The 16,140-nt window shown below is 37.2% G+C and overlaps 1 protein-coding gene across 3 annotated transcripts in view; it reads right to left on the bottom strand.

The window, feature by feature from the left end:
• The window catches only part of Tmem62 (transmembrane protein 62), a 43,219-nt gene extending 39,536 nt beyond the window's left edge, over positions 1–3,683 (bottom strand). For 2 of the 3 annotated variants that reach the window (XM_076850672.1, XM_076850673.1), the window contains exons 1-3: positions 3,485–3,683; positions 3,062–3,173; positions 1,800–1,937 (exon numbers count right to left, since the gene is read on the bottom strand). In XM_076850672.1, coding sequence (XP_076706787.1) covers positions 1,800–1,937; positions 3,062–3,173; positions 3,485–3,664 — 430 coding nt within the window. In that variant the 5' untranslated portion in view covers positions 3,665–3,683. The remainder of the gene's footprint in view (positions 1–1,799; positions 1,938–3,061; positions 3,174–3,484) is intronic. The other variant, XM_076850674.1, reaches the window with a different exon arrangement.
• Between the last annotated feature and the right edge of the window lie 12,457 nt (positions 3,684–16,140).

The raw sequence follows: 16,140 nt of genomic DNA, 5'->3' as shown, positions 1-16,140 counted from the left end.
TTAAGGTATATAGTATTCTGGAGATTAATAGGTACTTTGAGAATAATAGGTATTTTTTTATTTATCAAATTAAATAAATTTGAAGTTATAAGATTGGGCTGTTGCTGTTATTTTAACTGTATGATTTTAGATGCAGTGAATTCTATGTATAGGTCAGTGCCAAGTGCTTCTAAGCAGCAAATCACTTTTATATCAGGGACAAAGCCCCTTTCTTAAGACTTAAAAAAAAGAAGTTATCAAATGGTGAGGGCTAAGGTTAAGCATATCATAGAACACTCATCTGGAAGCACATTTTTTTTTTCATAGAGCTTGATTGCCTTGTTGCAGTAACTAAAATTATCAAATTTGATTTCCAGAAATCAACAATATTTCTAATAACCTTAGAGAACAAGCTATAAGTCCAGTTTAGGCCAAAATAAATATTAACATGAATTCAGTCTTCTTGTTAAATAAGAGAACAACTCTATGTTATGGCTAAATCTCAATAAAAAACTAGCTTCCTTCCCTATTTTAACCTATAGAAATATATATTCATACCATAAACATTTATGTCTTATAAATCAAATTACATTACTATGAAAGCCAAATGACTAATCAAATTATTTAATCACAAGTCTTTTTGACATGAATTACTTAAAATAAATAATTCAGTAGCTTGGCTTAGAAACATTTTAAAATATACATATTTACTACTTATTGAAAAATAATTTGACTTGGATCAGGAAAAAGGGAAAATGTAAACATACCAAAGAGAGTTGTAAGCCAAGTATCCTATTTCTAATTTTTAATTCCTAGCTGTTTTGAAAGAACTATTTATAATCAGCCATTTTCTGATCAAATCAATCGCTATGTATTTCACCAGACAAAATTATCTGTTTAAAATGATAGTTAAAAAAAAATACATGAATAATCAAAGAAAGTGGACAAATGAAGTACTTAATTCTAATAAGAAAGCCAGCCTTTATAAAACAAACCTACTATCAGGACTCTTTTGGAGAAGAGTTCATTTCCTTATTAATGTAACAATGATAATCCAAAAAAGAGAAGGGATTTTCCATTTCTCTTCCATGTCTGTGGATATTTGCATTCAGTTTAACTTTTCTTGAAATTTTCATATAACAAAATTCATTCTTTGTGATGTATAGTTCTATGGGCTTGACAAATACATAATCATGTATCCAAGAACACAATCAAAACACAGAACAGTCCTATCAACCCCCAAAATTCACTCATGATGCCTCTTTGTAGTCAATATCACTCCCCATTCCCTTCCTGTCAACAAGAGCCTCCTGTCTACAGTTTTGCCTTTTCCTGCATGTGATATAAACAGAATCATACAGTATTAAGACTTATAAGCTAAGTTATTTCACTTAACAAAATGTAGGGGGTTTTGTTGTTGTTGTTTTCTTTTTTGTTTGTTTTTTGTTACTAGGGATTGAACCCAAGGGTGCTCAACCACTGAGCCATATCCTCAGCCCTTTTTATTTTGAGATAGGGTCTCACTAATTTGCTTAGGGCCTCACTAGGTTGCTGAAGCTGGCTTTGAACTTGCAATTCTCTTGCCTCAACTTCATTCTACCAAAAAGAAAATACCATATTAATTTTCATCTCAAAGGCTAACAGTGACATTTGAAGTTTAAAAATAACATATTATAACTGTGTTTTAGAGTTATGGCCTTCAATGTATCTAAACTTATGTTACAATTTCCCACTTTATAATTTTATAATATAAATGGAAGGATCTAGGTTCTTAGGAAATATATATCTAGTCTTTATTATATCTGGGTCTTGACTCTTACCATGATTTCCTTTGATGTCCAGCCACTTGGTTTTTTCCATGACTCTTGTCTTCTTCAGAATACTCTGGTAAGTTTGCCATTCTACCTCCTGCTGCCTGGATCCCAACTGTTCCTTTGTTTTGGCATCTGTCAGGTCTCCTGTAGGTTTACACAAGAATAGAATCATAATGTAAAATAAACTCAAGAGAGTTCAATTTTTTAAAAAATGCACACAGAAGAAACAAAGATACTTAAAAGTACATAACATGAATAAGCTTAATAGGTGAGTCCACCTATGACCAAGCCATGATATCTAAACTAGAAGATTGTCTCAGCAAGAGCTTTGCTTATTAGAGGTTAATGAGTACTTATTTAACCTCCTGTGATGTGGAAAACAATGTATCTTTAAAGAGAGCAATACAAAATGCATCAAAAGACTGACAAAATGAAAAACCTCTGTAAGAAATTCCAACAGTTTGGGAGGGGCCTAACATCTATTGCAACCATTTCCCACAACCCAAATCAGGGTATGTAATCTGACCAACTGTTATTTTTATAGCAAGAAGCAAATCTGGAAAGTGTAGTTTGGACAATGACATACCAAAATTTCTAAGAAACTAAAAGAACACTTGAAATAGGGCCCATACATTAACTGAGGACTAATGAAACTAAGATGTTTCAGTAAAGTGAGGGACAGATGAACCACCCAGTAAACAGGAGAGATGTTCCTTTAGCTTCTTCTCCAGACCACTTTGGGAATACCTGGTCAAATATTTAAAGAGTCTAGGAAATTCAAATCAAGGAAATATCAGGGGGGTGAAGAAAAAGTTCCTGGAGTCACTTGAAGCCTCAAATGATGGAAAATATCAAATTAACTTATGTGTGAAGAAAATGGAAAAATTAGCAAGAGAACTTCTGCTTAAAGAACTTCCTCTAATTCTCTCTCAAATTCAGAACTGCAACGAAGAAAAAAACAAAAACAAAAACAAAAAAGCCAGACACAAACATAGCAGACAACAACACACTTACATGAGCATCACAAGCCTTCCTTCACTGCCTTGACAAAACCTTAATATGTCAAAGCATTTAGCCTGGACCTTGACTCTGTTATACATCAGCAAAGTAAATCACGAAGTCCCATCTCCTCTACCTCACAGAGCTCACCTGGGGTCATGGCTTGTGGATAGTGTTCCCAACGCCCCCAAAGTGAACAAGTGTAATCCTGGCTAGCATTCTGCCATCCGGACCACGGAACACCACCATAGCACGGCAATCCTCCCTACCTGTTGCTAAGACGAGAGCTGGTTGAATGATGTCAATAGTTTCAGAACAGAACTTCTCTAAGTCTACTGCTCTGCTTGGATCACGAAACCTGCTCACGTGAATGTCGGATATCTGCCAAAAGCAGGTATTGAACAGAGATAGACATCTGAGTCAGGAAGAGGCAGTATGGGCAGAGGCGGCCCAGTGGCTCTCTCGGGTAGAAGGAAAAGGCAGAGATACAGTGCATCAAAGATACTCCCCACCCCCGGAAGGACTGGGCAGAGGCCAGCACTAGACAGATCCTCTAGTGACAACTTGACCGAGGCCTGCAGCCAGAGTTTGGTTTTAAACAGGTGCAGGTTGCGCTCCTAAAGGAACAGCAAGGGTCTTTCTGCACAGTTGCCGCTCAGCACCCACCGCCCGCCAGCCTCCCGCCGCGTCACCTGCAGGCCCCAGAAGATGTTGCTGTCTCCAGGGCCCGGCGCCGGGTGCGGCCTCTGGGGATTGCGGGGCTGGGGCAGTGACGAGGGCGGCCCAGTCAGGCCGTAGTGCTCCAAAAGCAGGGCCGCCAGAGCCGCTGCCAACAGCCCCGCGAACACCTTTAAGGCCAGCGCTATTGCCATCCCGCCAGCCAGCTGGGGCGCAGCCTTCCCTTGTCCTAGGAAGCTCTGGGCGGCGCTCCTGCGCCCACCCCGACCCTCGCCACCGCCAGGCGCCGCTCTGTCCCCACTTCCGGACTCTATGGTCGAGGGGCCAGACCCTGATGTCCGTCCTAGGGCGCAGTGCTGGTCAGGTTATCCCTGCGCCTTCCCCTCTCTTGACGTGAGTGTTTCAGGTCTCGGTTTGCAAATGTAATGCGGGGAAAGAAAAGGAAACTGATACCCTCAACGCTAGGGTAGTGCCATGTGGGGGCAGGGAAGCCGCCTTGAGCCTGAAGCTGGGAGGCGGGGACTGGAATCCTCGCTCCACATTGGTCAATCATTCGGCATCTCGGTAGCTGTTCACCTTACTTGTAAAACGGAGTTAATGATACCTCCCGCGCGTACTTCTCTGGGTTGTTGTGAAAATCAAAGTGAGTATGTATGAGCACGCCTTTTAAATTGCTGTGTAGTGCGACAGAGGTGACCATCTCTGGTCCCTTCTGATGAACATGACCCCAGAGGCTTTCTATAGGTATAATTTGTATGTTTTGTTAAAGTTATTTTTTCCTTAACCTGATGTCATATGTGCTTGATCACATAATGTTGCAAACAATGATATGCCCCTCATCTAATATTAAATACTTCCTAGGAGCCAGGCAAGTATGAAGTAAATTCTGGGCCTGGCCTTAATTTATCTAACCACTCCTTTGTACTTGAGGCATTTGATAATTATGTGTTGTTGGTCTGAATAAACATTTTTATACAAATAGCCCTTAAAAAAAAAAAAAAAACCCTCTTTGAATTATTTCTTTGGGATGTAGTGCCAGTATTGGCTTTCTGCCAATTTCAATTCATTGAGTTCTTTTTCAGTACTTTTGGAATGCAAGACATTGATATAAACAGAAATTATAAGAATAATAAATAATTAAAGAGCCATGAGCTTTTTTTTTTTCCTTATGAACTTGTCTAGGACATAAATACATAAGTACATTTAATGTAAGAATATGTTATTTGCCACAAGAGACAGCCAGATTTAAAAGTCTAGGGGAAGGTAAAAACTGGGAGATTGTATTTTTGGAAAGAATCAAGAAATGTTTAATTAAGGAGGTGGCATATAAAAGAGGGAAGTATTTCTGACTGATGGAGATTGGGGTTGGGATGAGAAGCACTTTCTTCCAAGACCTAATGTTGAGAGCCACAGCCGAAGGGGCCCCAGCAAAAGGCATCGTGGGCAAATACCCGGTATTCTACTCCTTTGATACCTAGTTTTGTTAAACCCTCCTCCTATGGGGCAATTCCTTTTAAAATGTCCTGTTTGTTCACAATTGTAGCATGTTCTTGGCCTGGCATCTAAAGCCTGTTTTACTGCAGCTGCCACAATTTGCCCTTGTTCATTAATGTCTCTGGCATCTAAAGCCTGTTTTACTGCAGCTGCCACAATTTGTACTTGTTCATTAATGTCTCTGGCATCTAAAGCCTGTTTTACTGCAGCTGCCACGACTTGCTCTTTTTCATTAATGTCTCTACATAATTTAATATATGTGTTTAAATCTTCATGTTTCCATGGTCTAATGATATCTCTGCACCAACGATTCACTTGGTCATAAGCCAGTTGTTTTATTAATGGCATTGCTTGTTCTGTATCTCCCCATAATACTCCCATTTTTGTCATCAAAAAGAAAAGATAAAATGGAGGACAATACCTGTTATGGAAGGTTGCCAATGAGGAATTTTGCAAGGAGACGGCTAGGCGAAATGCAGCAGCTGGTTATCCTCAGAGAAATCTAGATATGTTGTTAGGAAAGGGACCTTATGAGGATCAGCAGCAACAAATTGCATATGATCCTGGTGTATATTTACAAATTGCTGTAGATGCAGTTAAGGCATGGAACACTTTACAAGGACATGGAGGTTTACAAGGTCAATTATCTAAGATAACACAAGGAGCTAATGAATCTTACGCTGAATTTGTAGAATGTTAACACCTGAAGCAAGAAAGGCATTAAAAATCATTGAAACATATATGGAAAATATGCATTTTGATAGAATTGATATAAGTTTGCCTTTATTATTTATTGTACTACCAACAAAAAATATTCCTACAGGAGTATTTTGGCAAGAAGGTCCATTATTATGGATACATTTATCTTATTTTCCTAACACTATTCTTACTAGGTATCCTGAGGCTGTAGGACAATTAATACTCAAAGAAATAAAAGCAGCAAAGGGAGTGTTTGGAATTTCTCCCAATAAAATTATTACTCCATATACTATGAATCAAATTGATGAGTTAGCTAATGAGTTAAATACTTGGGCAATAATCATGTGCAAATCTAATGTTTCATTTGATAACCACTTACCATCTAATCCTTTATTGTCTTTTTGGTCATCACATCCTGTTATTTTTCCAAAAATGACAAGAAAAACACCTATCGGGAATGCTCCAAATATATTCACTGATGGATCAAATAATGGTACAGCAGCAATAGTTACACCTGATCAAACTTTTACATTTTTAGTACCCAAACAATCAGCTCAAAAGGTAGAGCTTAAGGCAGTATTACAGGCTTTTGTGATGTTTAAAGATTCTGTATTTAATTTATTTTCTGATAGTCAGTATATAGTTAATGCTATAGTATCCCTTGAAGATGCTGGTAGGATTTCCCCTTCCTCTACTGTTTTCTCTTTGCTTTCCACTATACAAAGTCTAATCTGGGACAGAAAAGATCCATTCTTTATAGGACATATCAGGGCACATACAGGATTGCCTGGAGCCCTTAGTTTGGGCAATGATTTAGCAGATAAAACTACACATGACATACATATTTTCTCTACACTAGAAGAAGCTATAAATTTTCATAAAAAGTTCCATGTCAATGCTAATACTTTACAAAAGCGTTTTAAAATAACTAAGGAACAAGCTAGACAAATAATAAAACAATGTCAAAATTGTGTGACCTTTTTACCACAAGTTAATCTTGGAATCAATCCTAGAGGATTGATACCTAACCATATTTGGCAGATGGACGTCACACACTTGCCAGAATTTGGAAAATTGAAATATTTGCATGTTACAGTTGATACTTCTTCTGGATTTTTGATGGGCTCCCTTCATGCCGGAGAAAAAACTAAAGATGTTATAGCTCATTGCTTACAAAATTTTGCCACTATGGGCATTCCAAAACAGTTAAAAACAGATAATGCCCCTGGTTATACTTCTACCTCTTTTAAACAATTTTGCTCATCATTTGACATTACTCATATAACAGGAATCCCATACAATCCACAGGGACAAGGCATAGTTGAGAGAGTTCATCAAACTATTAAAATGTACTTATTAAAGCAAAAAGAAGGAATTGGGAAGGGGTATATATTCCCCAAAGATAAACTTATAATAACCCTTTTTATTCTAAACTTTTTAAATTTGGATTCATCAGGGCTTAGTGCTGCGGAAAGGCATATGTGTCCAAAAAATGTACATAAGCCCAAGGTACTTTGGAAGGATATTCTAACAGGACAATGGAAAGGTCCTGACCCAGTAATTGTCTGGAGTCGGGGGTCTGTTTGTGTGTTTCCACAGGGAGAACAGCAGCCAATTTGGATTCCAGAGAGATTAACTAAGGTCCTGACCCAGTGATTGCCTGGAGTCGGGGGTCTGTTTATGTGTTTCCACAGGAAGAACAGCAGCCGATTTGGATTCCAGAGAGATTAACTAAAGCGATTTCTACAGACCAAAAAGAAGATGATTTGATTCAGATCCATAACAGCTGATACCCAGAACTCCAGTTTGGCTATTCTTACATCTGTGACAGAACCAGGATGCTTTTTTCAATATCTTTTTTATTATTGCCCTTTCCCATATCATGAAGTTCTATTTTGTTTTTTGAGCTCATACAGACCTAGGTTAATGTTTTGCTGACCAGTTCTATTTTTTGAGTATAGAGTTTTTAAACATTGCAATGGAGATTTCACCTGTAAAAAGTGATAAGGCCTTTACTATTATGTTATGTGTTGTATGTATTATATTATGTGTGCACACATGTGTTTTGTGTTATATGTTTGAATGTACGTATGTCCATATATCATATATGATGAGCGCTCATGAAAAAATGGATCCAAATTTTTTTTATTTCATGTGATTTAAATGGTTTAATTTAAATTGGGTAAACAGCTGTTGAGGATTGTTTTAAAATGTGAACAAAAAAGGAGGTTAACAGATCTGTTTGTTTACTTTCACCTTTCCTTTTCATTATATTTAATAATTCTCTTCAAGATAATGTAAATTGTTAAGAAAATTGTTTTCTTTTAGTGCCTTCTGGAATGTTACATAATTTTTTCTTTAGCCATTATTGCCAGAATTCCTATCTTCATCCCAGTGCCGGTGAAGACAAAGATAAAACCAATCTACAGCTTCTGCAATAGCCATCACTGAACTGCTTGCAGAACTTGCCTGGACTATGTGTCACTTGTATGCATTGTGAACTCACTTGTATGCATTGTGAACTATCTGTTGGTGCAGCAACTTGTGGTAGTGTTGGGGTATTTATGCTGATGGTGTCATCGGTGGTACAATTTTTCCAAAAGGAGCCGTCAATTGGCTTGGTGTATCTTCCTCCCTTCTGCTTGTCATGATCGATCAGCTAAAATTTGGGGGCCAACAGAGGTGAGGCAAAGAACCTCACCCCCCTCGCTGGTACAAAGACCTCTACACAGGTGTGGCTGTATACTGGACTGGTAGTCAGTGACGAGTAAGATCCAATTACAATGGTACCAACCTAAGATAACGGGTAAGGACCATATGTACTATTGGACAACCTAAGGCAGGCACGGTCCCTAAGCCACATGCTTGTTGTTTAAACAGAGAGGGGGAGATGTTGAGAGCCACAGCCAAAGGGGCCCCAGCAAACTTTCAGACTGCCAGCTGATGATTGGTTCACAGCGGCCCCAGCAACATCTAGCTGATTGGCTCCTCTGCGGTGATGCTCATTGGGCTGTTTTCCTGCCCTTTCAGGCCACGGAGCTGCTCATTGGGGGACTTTTTGGCTCCGCCCACGTGACCCAGCCAATCAGCCTCAAGAGCAGGAGGATTGTGGGAGGTGGAGAGGCTGGTGGTTGGGGGAGTGGCTTGTGGGAGGCCGGTGGTGGCAGTTGGGCTCTGAGGGTGTTTCCTGAGGAGCTTTTTGTTTGGTGTGTGTGGTTCTAAAAATAAAGTTTCTTTTGACAAGTGGCTCCTGAATTCTGCCCAGCCAGACTGCGGCAACCTAATAATATCAATGAAAGTATTAAGGTGAGAAAATGCAAGACATTTTGAGGAAACAACTTCAGTTTGGCAGGGCCTGCATTATGCCTGGAGGAATAGGTAATTAGAACACAGACTCTTGACTTGAGCCTTCTGGAAGGGCTTTATAAATGTCATGAGTGAAAACAACAGAGATCTGCTTTGGCAAAATAGATATGGCAACGGCATTGAGAACTTACTAGAGAAGACTGCAATAATGCAGGCAGTAGGTTATTACGAAGACCTAAGAAAGAAGATGGGAGAATGTAACACTGAGTTTAGAAAAAATGGATCAGATGTAAAAGTTATTGTAAAGATTGAAACTACAGAACTTAACAACTGATTATGCATTCTGGAGGAAATAAAAGAGTTCCTAGAGCCTGGCACCCTGGTAAATACCTGTAGTTCTAGCTGTTTAGGAGGTTGATGCACAAGGACTGCTTGTGTTTGGGAGTTCAATGCCAGCCTAGGCAACACAGCAAGACACTGTTCAAAACAAACAAACAAAACAAAAAACCCTAAACTTAAAAGTCAAAAACAAAGAATGGGACCAGGGCTTTTTAAAACCAAATTTGGAAGATATAATTGAAATGATGTGATTTAAAATGCAAGTGTACATAAAATACATTTGGAAAGGCCCTAGAGGAACCTCACAGATACAGAAAATTATTTAACAGAAATGGAATACAAGATTCTGTGTGGGGCTGGGGTTATAGCTCAGTTGGTAGAGCACTTGCCTAGCATGTGTGAGGCACTGGGTTCGATCCTCAGCACCACATAAAAATAAAATAAAGGTGTTGTGTCCATCTACTATAAAAAAAAATCTTAACAAAAAAAGATTCTGTGTGATAGCAAATAGAAAGAAATGTGCCATTAAGGGATCCTGGACAGAAACAGTTTAAAGTCACTAAGGCCAATAGTCTAAATTTCAGATACTGAACTACAACCAAGCCATTTTCCCCATAATAATCAAAGTGCATAGGAACAGGATTTTATTTACTTAATGATGATTAATGATTCTCTAGGGAAATATTGGTTTGACCAGCTAATCACTACAATTCAGTATAAAAAGTGGTTCTTAGTTCCTGACAAAGCAGAAAGGTAAATAGATCATTATTATCTCACAATAAAAAAAGAAGGCAGCAATTCACCACTACAGTGGACTTACCTAGAACTAAAGTCAAGGGAGAATGTATAACTTGGACCTTCAACAATATAGTGTATAATATCATCAACAACCATAAGTTGAATTGACTCATACATAAGATATAGAAATTGTCTATGAAATAGACAAATATATGAAATCACCATTTCATATATTGACCTTATTAAAAATAAAATAGTAATAAATGATTGCTTTGTGAAGTTGTTTACGTAAAGAGCTAAAGTAATCAAAACAGGTAGTTTTTTTTTTTTTTTTTATGTGTATGTAAGTATTTTTTTGGGTGGGGGTACCGGGGATTGAACTCATGGGCACTCAGCCACTGAGCACATCCCCAGCCTTATCTTGTATTTTATTTAGAGACTGGGTCTCACTGAGTTGCTTATTGCCTCGACGTGCTGAGGCTGGCTTTGAACTCGAGATCTTCCTGTCTCAGCCTCCTGAGTCACTAGGATTACCGGCATGGGTCACTGCACCCAGCTTGTATGTAAACATTTTAAAATTTACTTCAAAAATTTGGTGAATTTACCTTCTTAACCATTTTTAAGTATACCTTCAGGGCCATTAAGTACATTTATATTATGCAACCATCACCACCATCCGTCTTCACAGCTCTTTTCATCATCCTATCTGAAATTCTGTACCCATGAAACATAAACTCCCCAGTCTCCCAATCTCCCCAGACCCTGGCAACCACCATTCCATATTTTTTTAACCCAGCTTTCTCCCACAAGGAAAATAACCTTAAAATAACTGTTTTCACTAAACAAGTACTACTGCATCTATTTTTTAAATTAATTCACTTATTTTAATTAAGTTTATATGACAGCAGGATGCATTTTGATTCATTGTACACAATTGCAGCACAACTTTTCATTTCTCTGGTTGTACACTATGTAGCATTGCGCTAAACCATTCTACTTTCTGTCTCTGAATTTGACTACTGAGAATCAATTTGATTTGTGGAATCATACATTTTGTCCTTTTGTATCTTGCTCATTTCATTCAATCAGACATCCTCAAAGTTCATTCAGGATGTAGCATGTGTCAAAATCTTCCTTTTTAAGGCTGAATCATGTTCCTTTGTGTGTATATACAATGTATGTTTATCCATTCATCTGTTGATGGACACCTGGATTGTTTCCACCTTTTTGCTATTGTAGGTCATTTGTTTTTGATTTTTGTGGTGCTAAGGATCAAATGCAGGGCCTCATCAATGTTACACAAGCACTCAACCAGTAAGCTACAAACTCAGCCTATTGTAAGCCATTGGTAAATTATGGTTCAAAGAGAATATGTCCATATAACCACTATGGACTGTAAACAGTATGGATTGAGTCAAGGCAAGTTTGGATAATATCAAATACATTCTTTAAATCCTCTTTAAATGTGTGTGACAGATGGAGAAACAATCATAAAGGTTGTCAGCTTTCACATTCCTGAGATATACATGCCATTCTACCACCCTGCAAAGACATGGATCCACAAGTCAAAACAAGAAGACTAATGCCCTTACCAAAAATTTAAAAAAGCACCAAACTCAGAAATTTAAACTAAACTACCAGAAAAAAAATTTTGGTCATTTTTTTAAGTGTTTAAAAGTTAAACTAGTGGTAGATATACTGGTATTCATTTTTATTGTTATTCTTGTTACATGAAATCATTATTTATAAAATATTTAGCACAACATTCTTATGAACAATTTAATAAAAAACATATATAGTCTATTTTCTCTATTAAAGTAGAAGAATAGGGCTGGGGATATAGCTAAGTGAAGCACTTGACTAGCATGTGTAAGTACCTGGACTCTTATGTCCAGCACTGCAAAAATAAAAAAAAAAAGGGGGGGGGAATATCAAAATGTAGCATTCTTTTTGACTTGTTACTTTTACTTATCCTAAGGAAAAATATGGATAAGTATGCTCCCATGAACCTACTTACCAATAAGTAAGTTCATGGGAACAAAATTTATTTAGGTCTGGGGATATAACTTACTGTTGAAAGCTTGCTCAGTATGTGTAAGGCCCTAGGTGCTCAGTATGTGCAAGGCCCCAGCACCACCAAAAAAAAAAGAAAAAGAAAGAAAAGAAAATTGGAAATAAACTATAGTAAATGATCCACAGTAGAAGTTTTTAAAATGGCATACACATAGAAGGGAATACCATGCAGTAACCTTAAAATAATTTTGAAGAAAAATATTAAAGACATGGAAATGTTAATAACAGGCTAATACATATTTTGTAAAAGTATATAGCATAATACACAGACCTTCTAGGCCAAGGGACTAACCTATGTAAACAGAGGTGCCAGACTCTATGGTATGTTTGTGTTTGGAAAATAAATGTGGGTGAAGTTTAAGGTCAGGGATAATAAGGAGGCTTACACTGGCAAAAATCATTTCAGGTCAGATTGAGAAGGGCTTTGGACGCCATGTTCAGATGTTAAATTTTAATCTAGGGTAGTTGTCCAATGTATGTAGGTATAAGAGAGTCACATGACCAGATTTATTTTTAAGAGTTAATTCTGGGGCTGGGTTTGTAGCTTAGCAGTCGAGCACTTGTCTACTGGATTCAATCCTCAGCACCACAAAAACTAAATAAGTAAAATAAAGCTATTGTGTTCATCAACAGTTAAAAACACTAATCAGGGGCTGGGGATGTGGCTCTAGCGGTAGCGCGCTCGCCTGGCATGCTTGCGGCCTGCGTTCGATCCTCAGCACCACATACAAACAAAGATGTTATGTCTGCCAATAACTAAAAATAAATATTAAAAAATTCTCTCTCTCTCTCAAAAAAAAGAGTGGAAATGCACATCATTTATTAAAAAAAAACACTAATCAATGGAAAATTTTAAAAAAGAGTAATTCTAGCAGAATAGTGGATTAATTTGAGCAAGAGAATGAAAAGAGAGAGACCAATTAGGAAGGCTGCTCTTCTCTTATCTGGATGAATAATATTAAAAATTTATTTTTGGTGGGTTATATGATTGAACTGAGTCTCACACATGCTTAAGCTCTACCATTAAGCCATAACCCCAGCTCAATTTGGAAATTTTAAAAGCTCCTGGGCAATCCTAATGTACAGCCAGTGTTGAAAACTACAGGAACAATTTAAAAAATGAAGATTCTAAGTTTTCTAAGTAAAACATTTCTAAACATGGGTAATATATATAGCTGGGCACTGCGGCACATGTTAGTAATCCCAACAGCTTGGGAGGCTATAGCATGAGGATCACAAGCCAGCCTCAGCAACAGAGCGAGGCCCTGAACAATTTAGCAAGACCCTGCCCCAAAATAAAACATAAAAAGGGCTGGGCATTGGCTCAGTGGTTAAGTGCCCCTGGGTTCCATCCCTGCTGCCAGCCCCTCCCCCCCCAACAAAATAAATAAATGGGACAGTACTGGGGAAAAAAATAAAAGAAATCCATAATCCTATTCTAAACTAACCAAACCACACCTTGGTCTAGATAAGAAAAGAGCAATAAGTTACTGATAAATTAAAGCCAGACAGGTATATTTTTGAATGTAGATTTTTGTCACTTAGTAATTGGACAAGCAACTTCACTACTTTAGGCCATGAATTCCTTGTTAGTACAACAGCAATAATAGGAGCTATTATCACAGGATTGCCACCCAACCCCAGCACAAGGACTGTTTTCAGAGTTACACTTTAAAATGTATCTGAAGTTCTTAGTAAAGAAACTGAATTTCTATGGATAGGCCTGGGTTCCTCTGTTCAAGGAACTAACAATTTAAGGATACAGGCAATTAACATAAAGCAGTGTTACATGTTATAAATAACAATTTAATAGTTAATGCATCAGTTAGGAAACTTTCTATTTTAAATACAGATTGAACACTCCTAATTAGAAAATCCAAAATTGGAAATGCTTCAAAATCTGAAATGTTTTGAGTACTAACATGACACCACAAGTGGAAAATTCCATACAATGAAACTTTCCTTTATGCACAAATTATTCAGGCTGTGTCTATAAGGCATATATGAAACATAAGTTAATTTTGTGTTCTATCCTCAAGATATCTTATTGTATATAAACAAATATTCCAAAATCTGTAAACCGCCCCCCCCTGCAAAAAAAAAAAAAAAAAAAAAAAAAAACAATTTCTAGTCCTAAGTATTTAAGTTGAGTAAGGGATATCCAACCTATGATTAAAACAACAACAACAAAAACCCTCTGGATATCTTAAGCAAAAAGTATATCTACTGAAGGGACATAAATGAATCAGAGATTCTGTAGGAGGCTGGGGATAGGTTTGGAAAGCAAGCAGAAATATAAGGAAGAATGGAATACCAAAAAGCAGGAGGCACAACCTGTCTTTTAGCAATAATCTGAAAAGACACTGCAGGGCTAAGAGTGCAGCTCCGTGGTAATGCACTTGCCTGGTATGCTTGAGGTATGCATGATCCTTAGCTCCCCACCAACATACACTCACTCACACACAAAATAAGGAAAATATACTACTACCTGAGGATACCAAGCAGGAATGAATTCTAGCCACATGGTGGGGGACACCTCCCAATAAGACTTCCACAATGGAAAGACCCATCTCCCACTTGACAGTGCCTTTGGATGCAGGACAAATTAAAAAGACCTTATATCTGGTACTGAACACTAGCAGAGTAGGCACTGTACTGCATACAACCAGGTATTGAGGGCTTTAGGTGGAGTGTCTCATTAATCTTTATAATCATCACATGAGGAAAATACACTCATTACATTTGTCTTATAGATGAGAAAACCAAGTCTCAGGCTAATTCTCCTAAGTTTACAGAACCAGCAAGTAGTAAAAATAGACATTCAAATCCATAAAGTTTATTTCAAAGGGTAGGTACATAGCTACTAATTACTCCAAGTGGAGGAAAAGATGCAATCACATCTGGCTAGGAGAGCAAGGAAATGCTTTTTGAACTGGATAGACTGAGTATTCCTTGAAAATGGATAGCTCTGTAAAAAGTACTTTTACACAAAGCAATGCTTGTTGTAATAAAAACTAGACAATGCACTTAAAGTAGAAATTAGAAAACAAAATTTCCACATTTCTACAATCTAGGGATAACCAAAAATAATATTGTGGTGATTAGTATTCTTCATTAAACACATTTAATATAAAAATAAGTGCATTTTTTTGACCTTACAAAAAAATCATACTGTATCAGCAACTTAATTTTTCTACACAACAATATATTCTAAATATCTTCTCATGCCAAAAAGAATGTCTCTACAACAGTAGTTTCCAAATTTTATGGTCTCAGGATCACTTTATACTAAGAGATCTCCTGTATATATGGGCTGTATCTTTCAACATTTACTATAATAGAAATGCAAAAAAAAATTAAATATGTAACAATTGTTTTAAAGTAATAAACCCAGGGCTGGGATGTGGCTCAAGTGGTAGCGTGCTTGCCTGGCATGCGTGGGGCTCTGGGTTTGATCCTCAGCACCACATAAAAATAAAATAGAGATGTTGTATCCACCGAAAACTAAAAAATAAATATTAAAAAATTCTCTCTCTTAAAAAATAAAATAATATTTTATTTTTATCCCCAGGCCAATATATATTAACATAGACAGCATTTTAAATGAAAATTAACTGACTTTCAAAACAAAATTATCTGAAAGTGTGGCAATGTTTTTTACATACTTGCAAATTTCTTTACTGGCTGGCTTAATAGAAGATAGATGGGCTAACTTACCTACTATATATCCAATCTACTTTGATGTGTTGTTTTAATTGAAGTATGCAAATAAAATGTGACCTTGAATAGATCTCCTTGTTAAAAATACTTTTAAATTATTCATTTTGGGGCTGGGGATGTGGCTCAAGCGGTAGCGCTGGCCTGGCATGCGTTCTATCCTCAACACCACATATAAACAAAGATGTTGTGTTCGCCGATAACTGAAAATAAATAAGTGAATAAAACATTTAAAAAAATTATTCATTTTGTAAATTATTTAAAACAACACAGATAATACTAAAGCAGCTCTGACTTTTTTCCT

The sequence above is a fragment of the Callospermophilus lateralis genome, chromosome 3 (genome assembly GCF_048772815.1).
Source record: "Callospermophilus lateralis isolate mCalLat2 chromosome 3, mCalLat2.hap1, whole genome shotgun sequence".
Classification (NCBI taxonomy): Eukaryota; Metazoa; Chordata; class Mammalia; order Rodentia; family Sciuridae; genus Callospermophilus; species Callospermophilus lateralis.
This window is presented reverse-complemented; position numbering and strand designations above follow the sequence as displayed.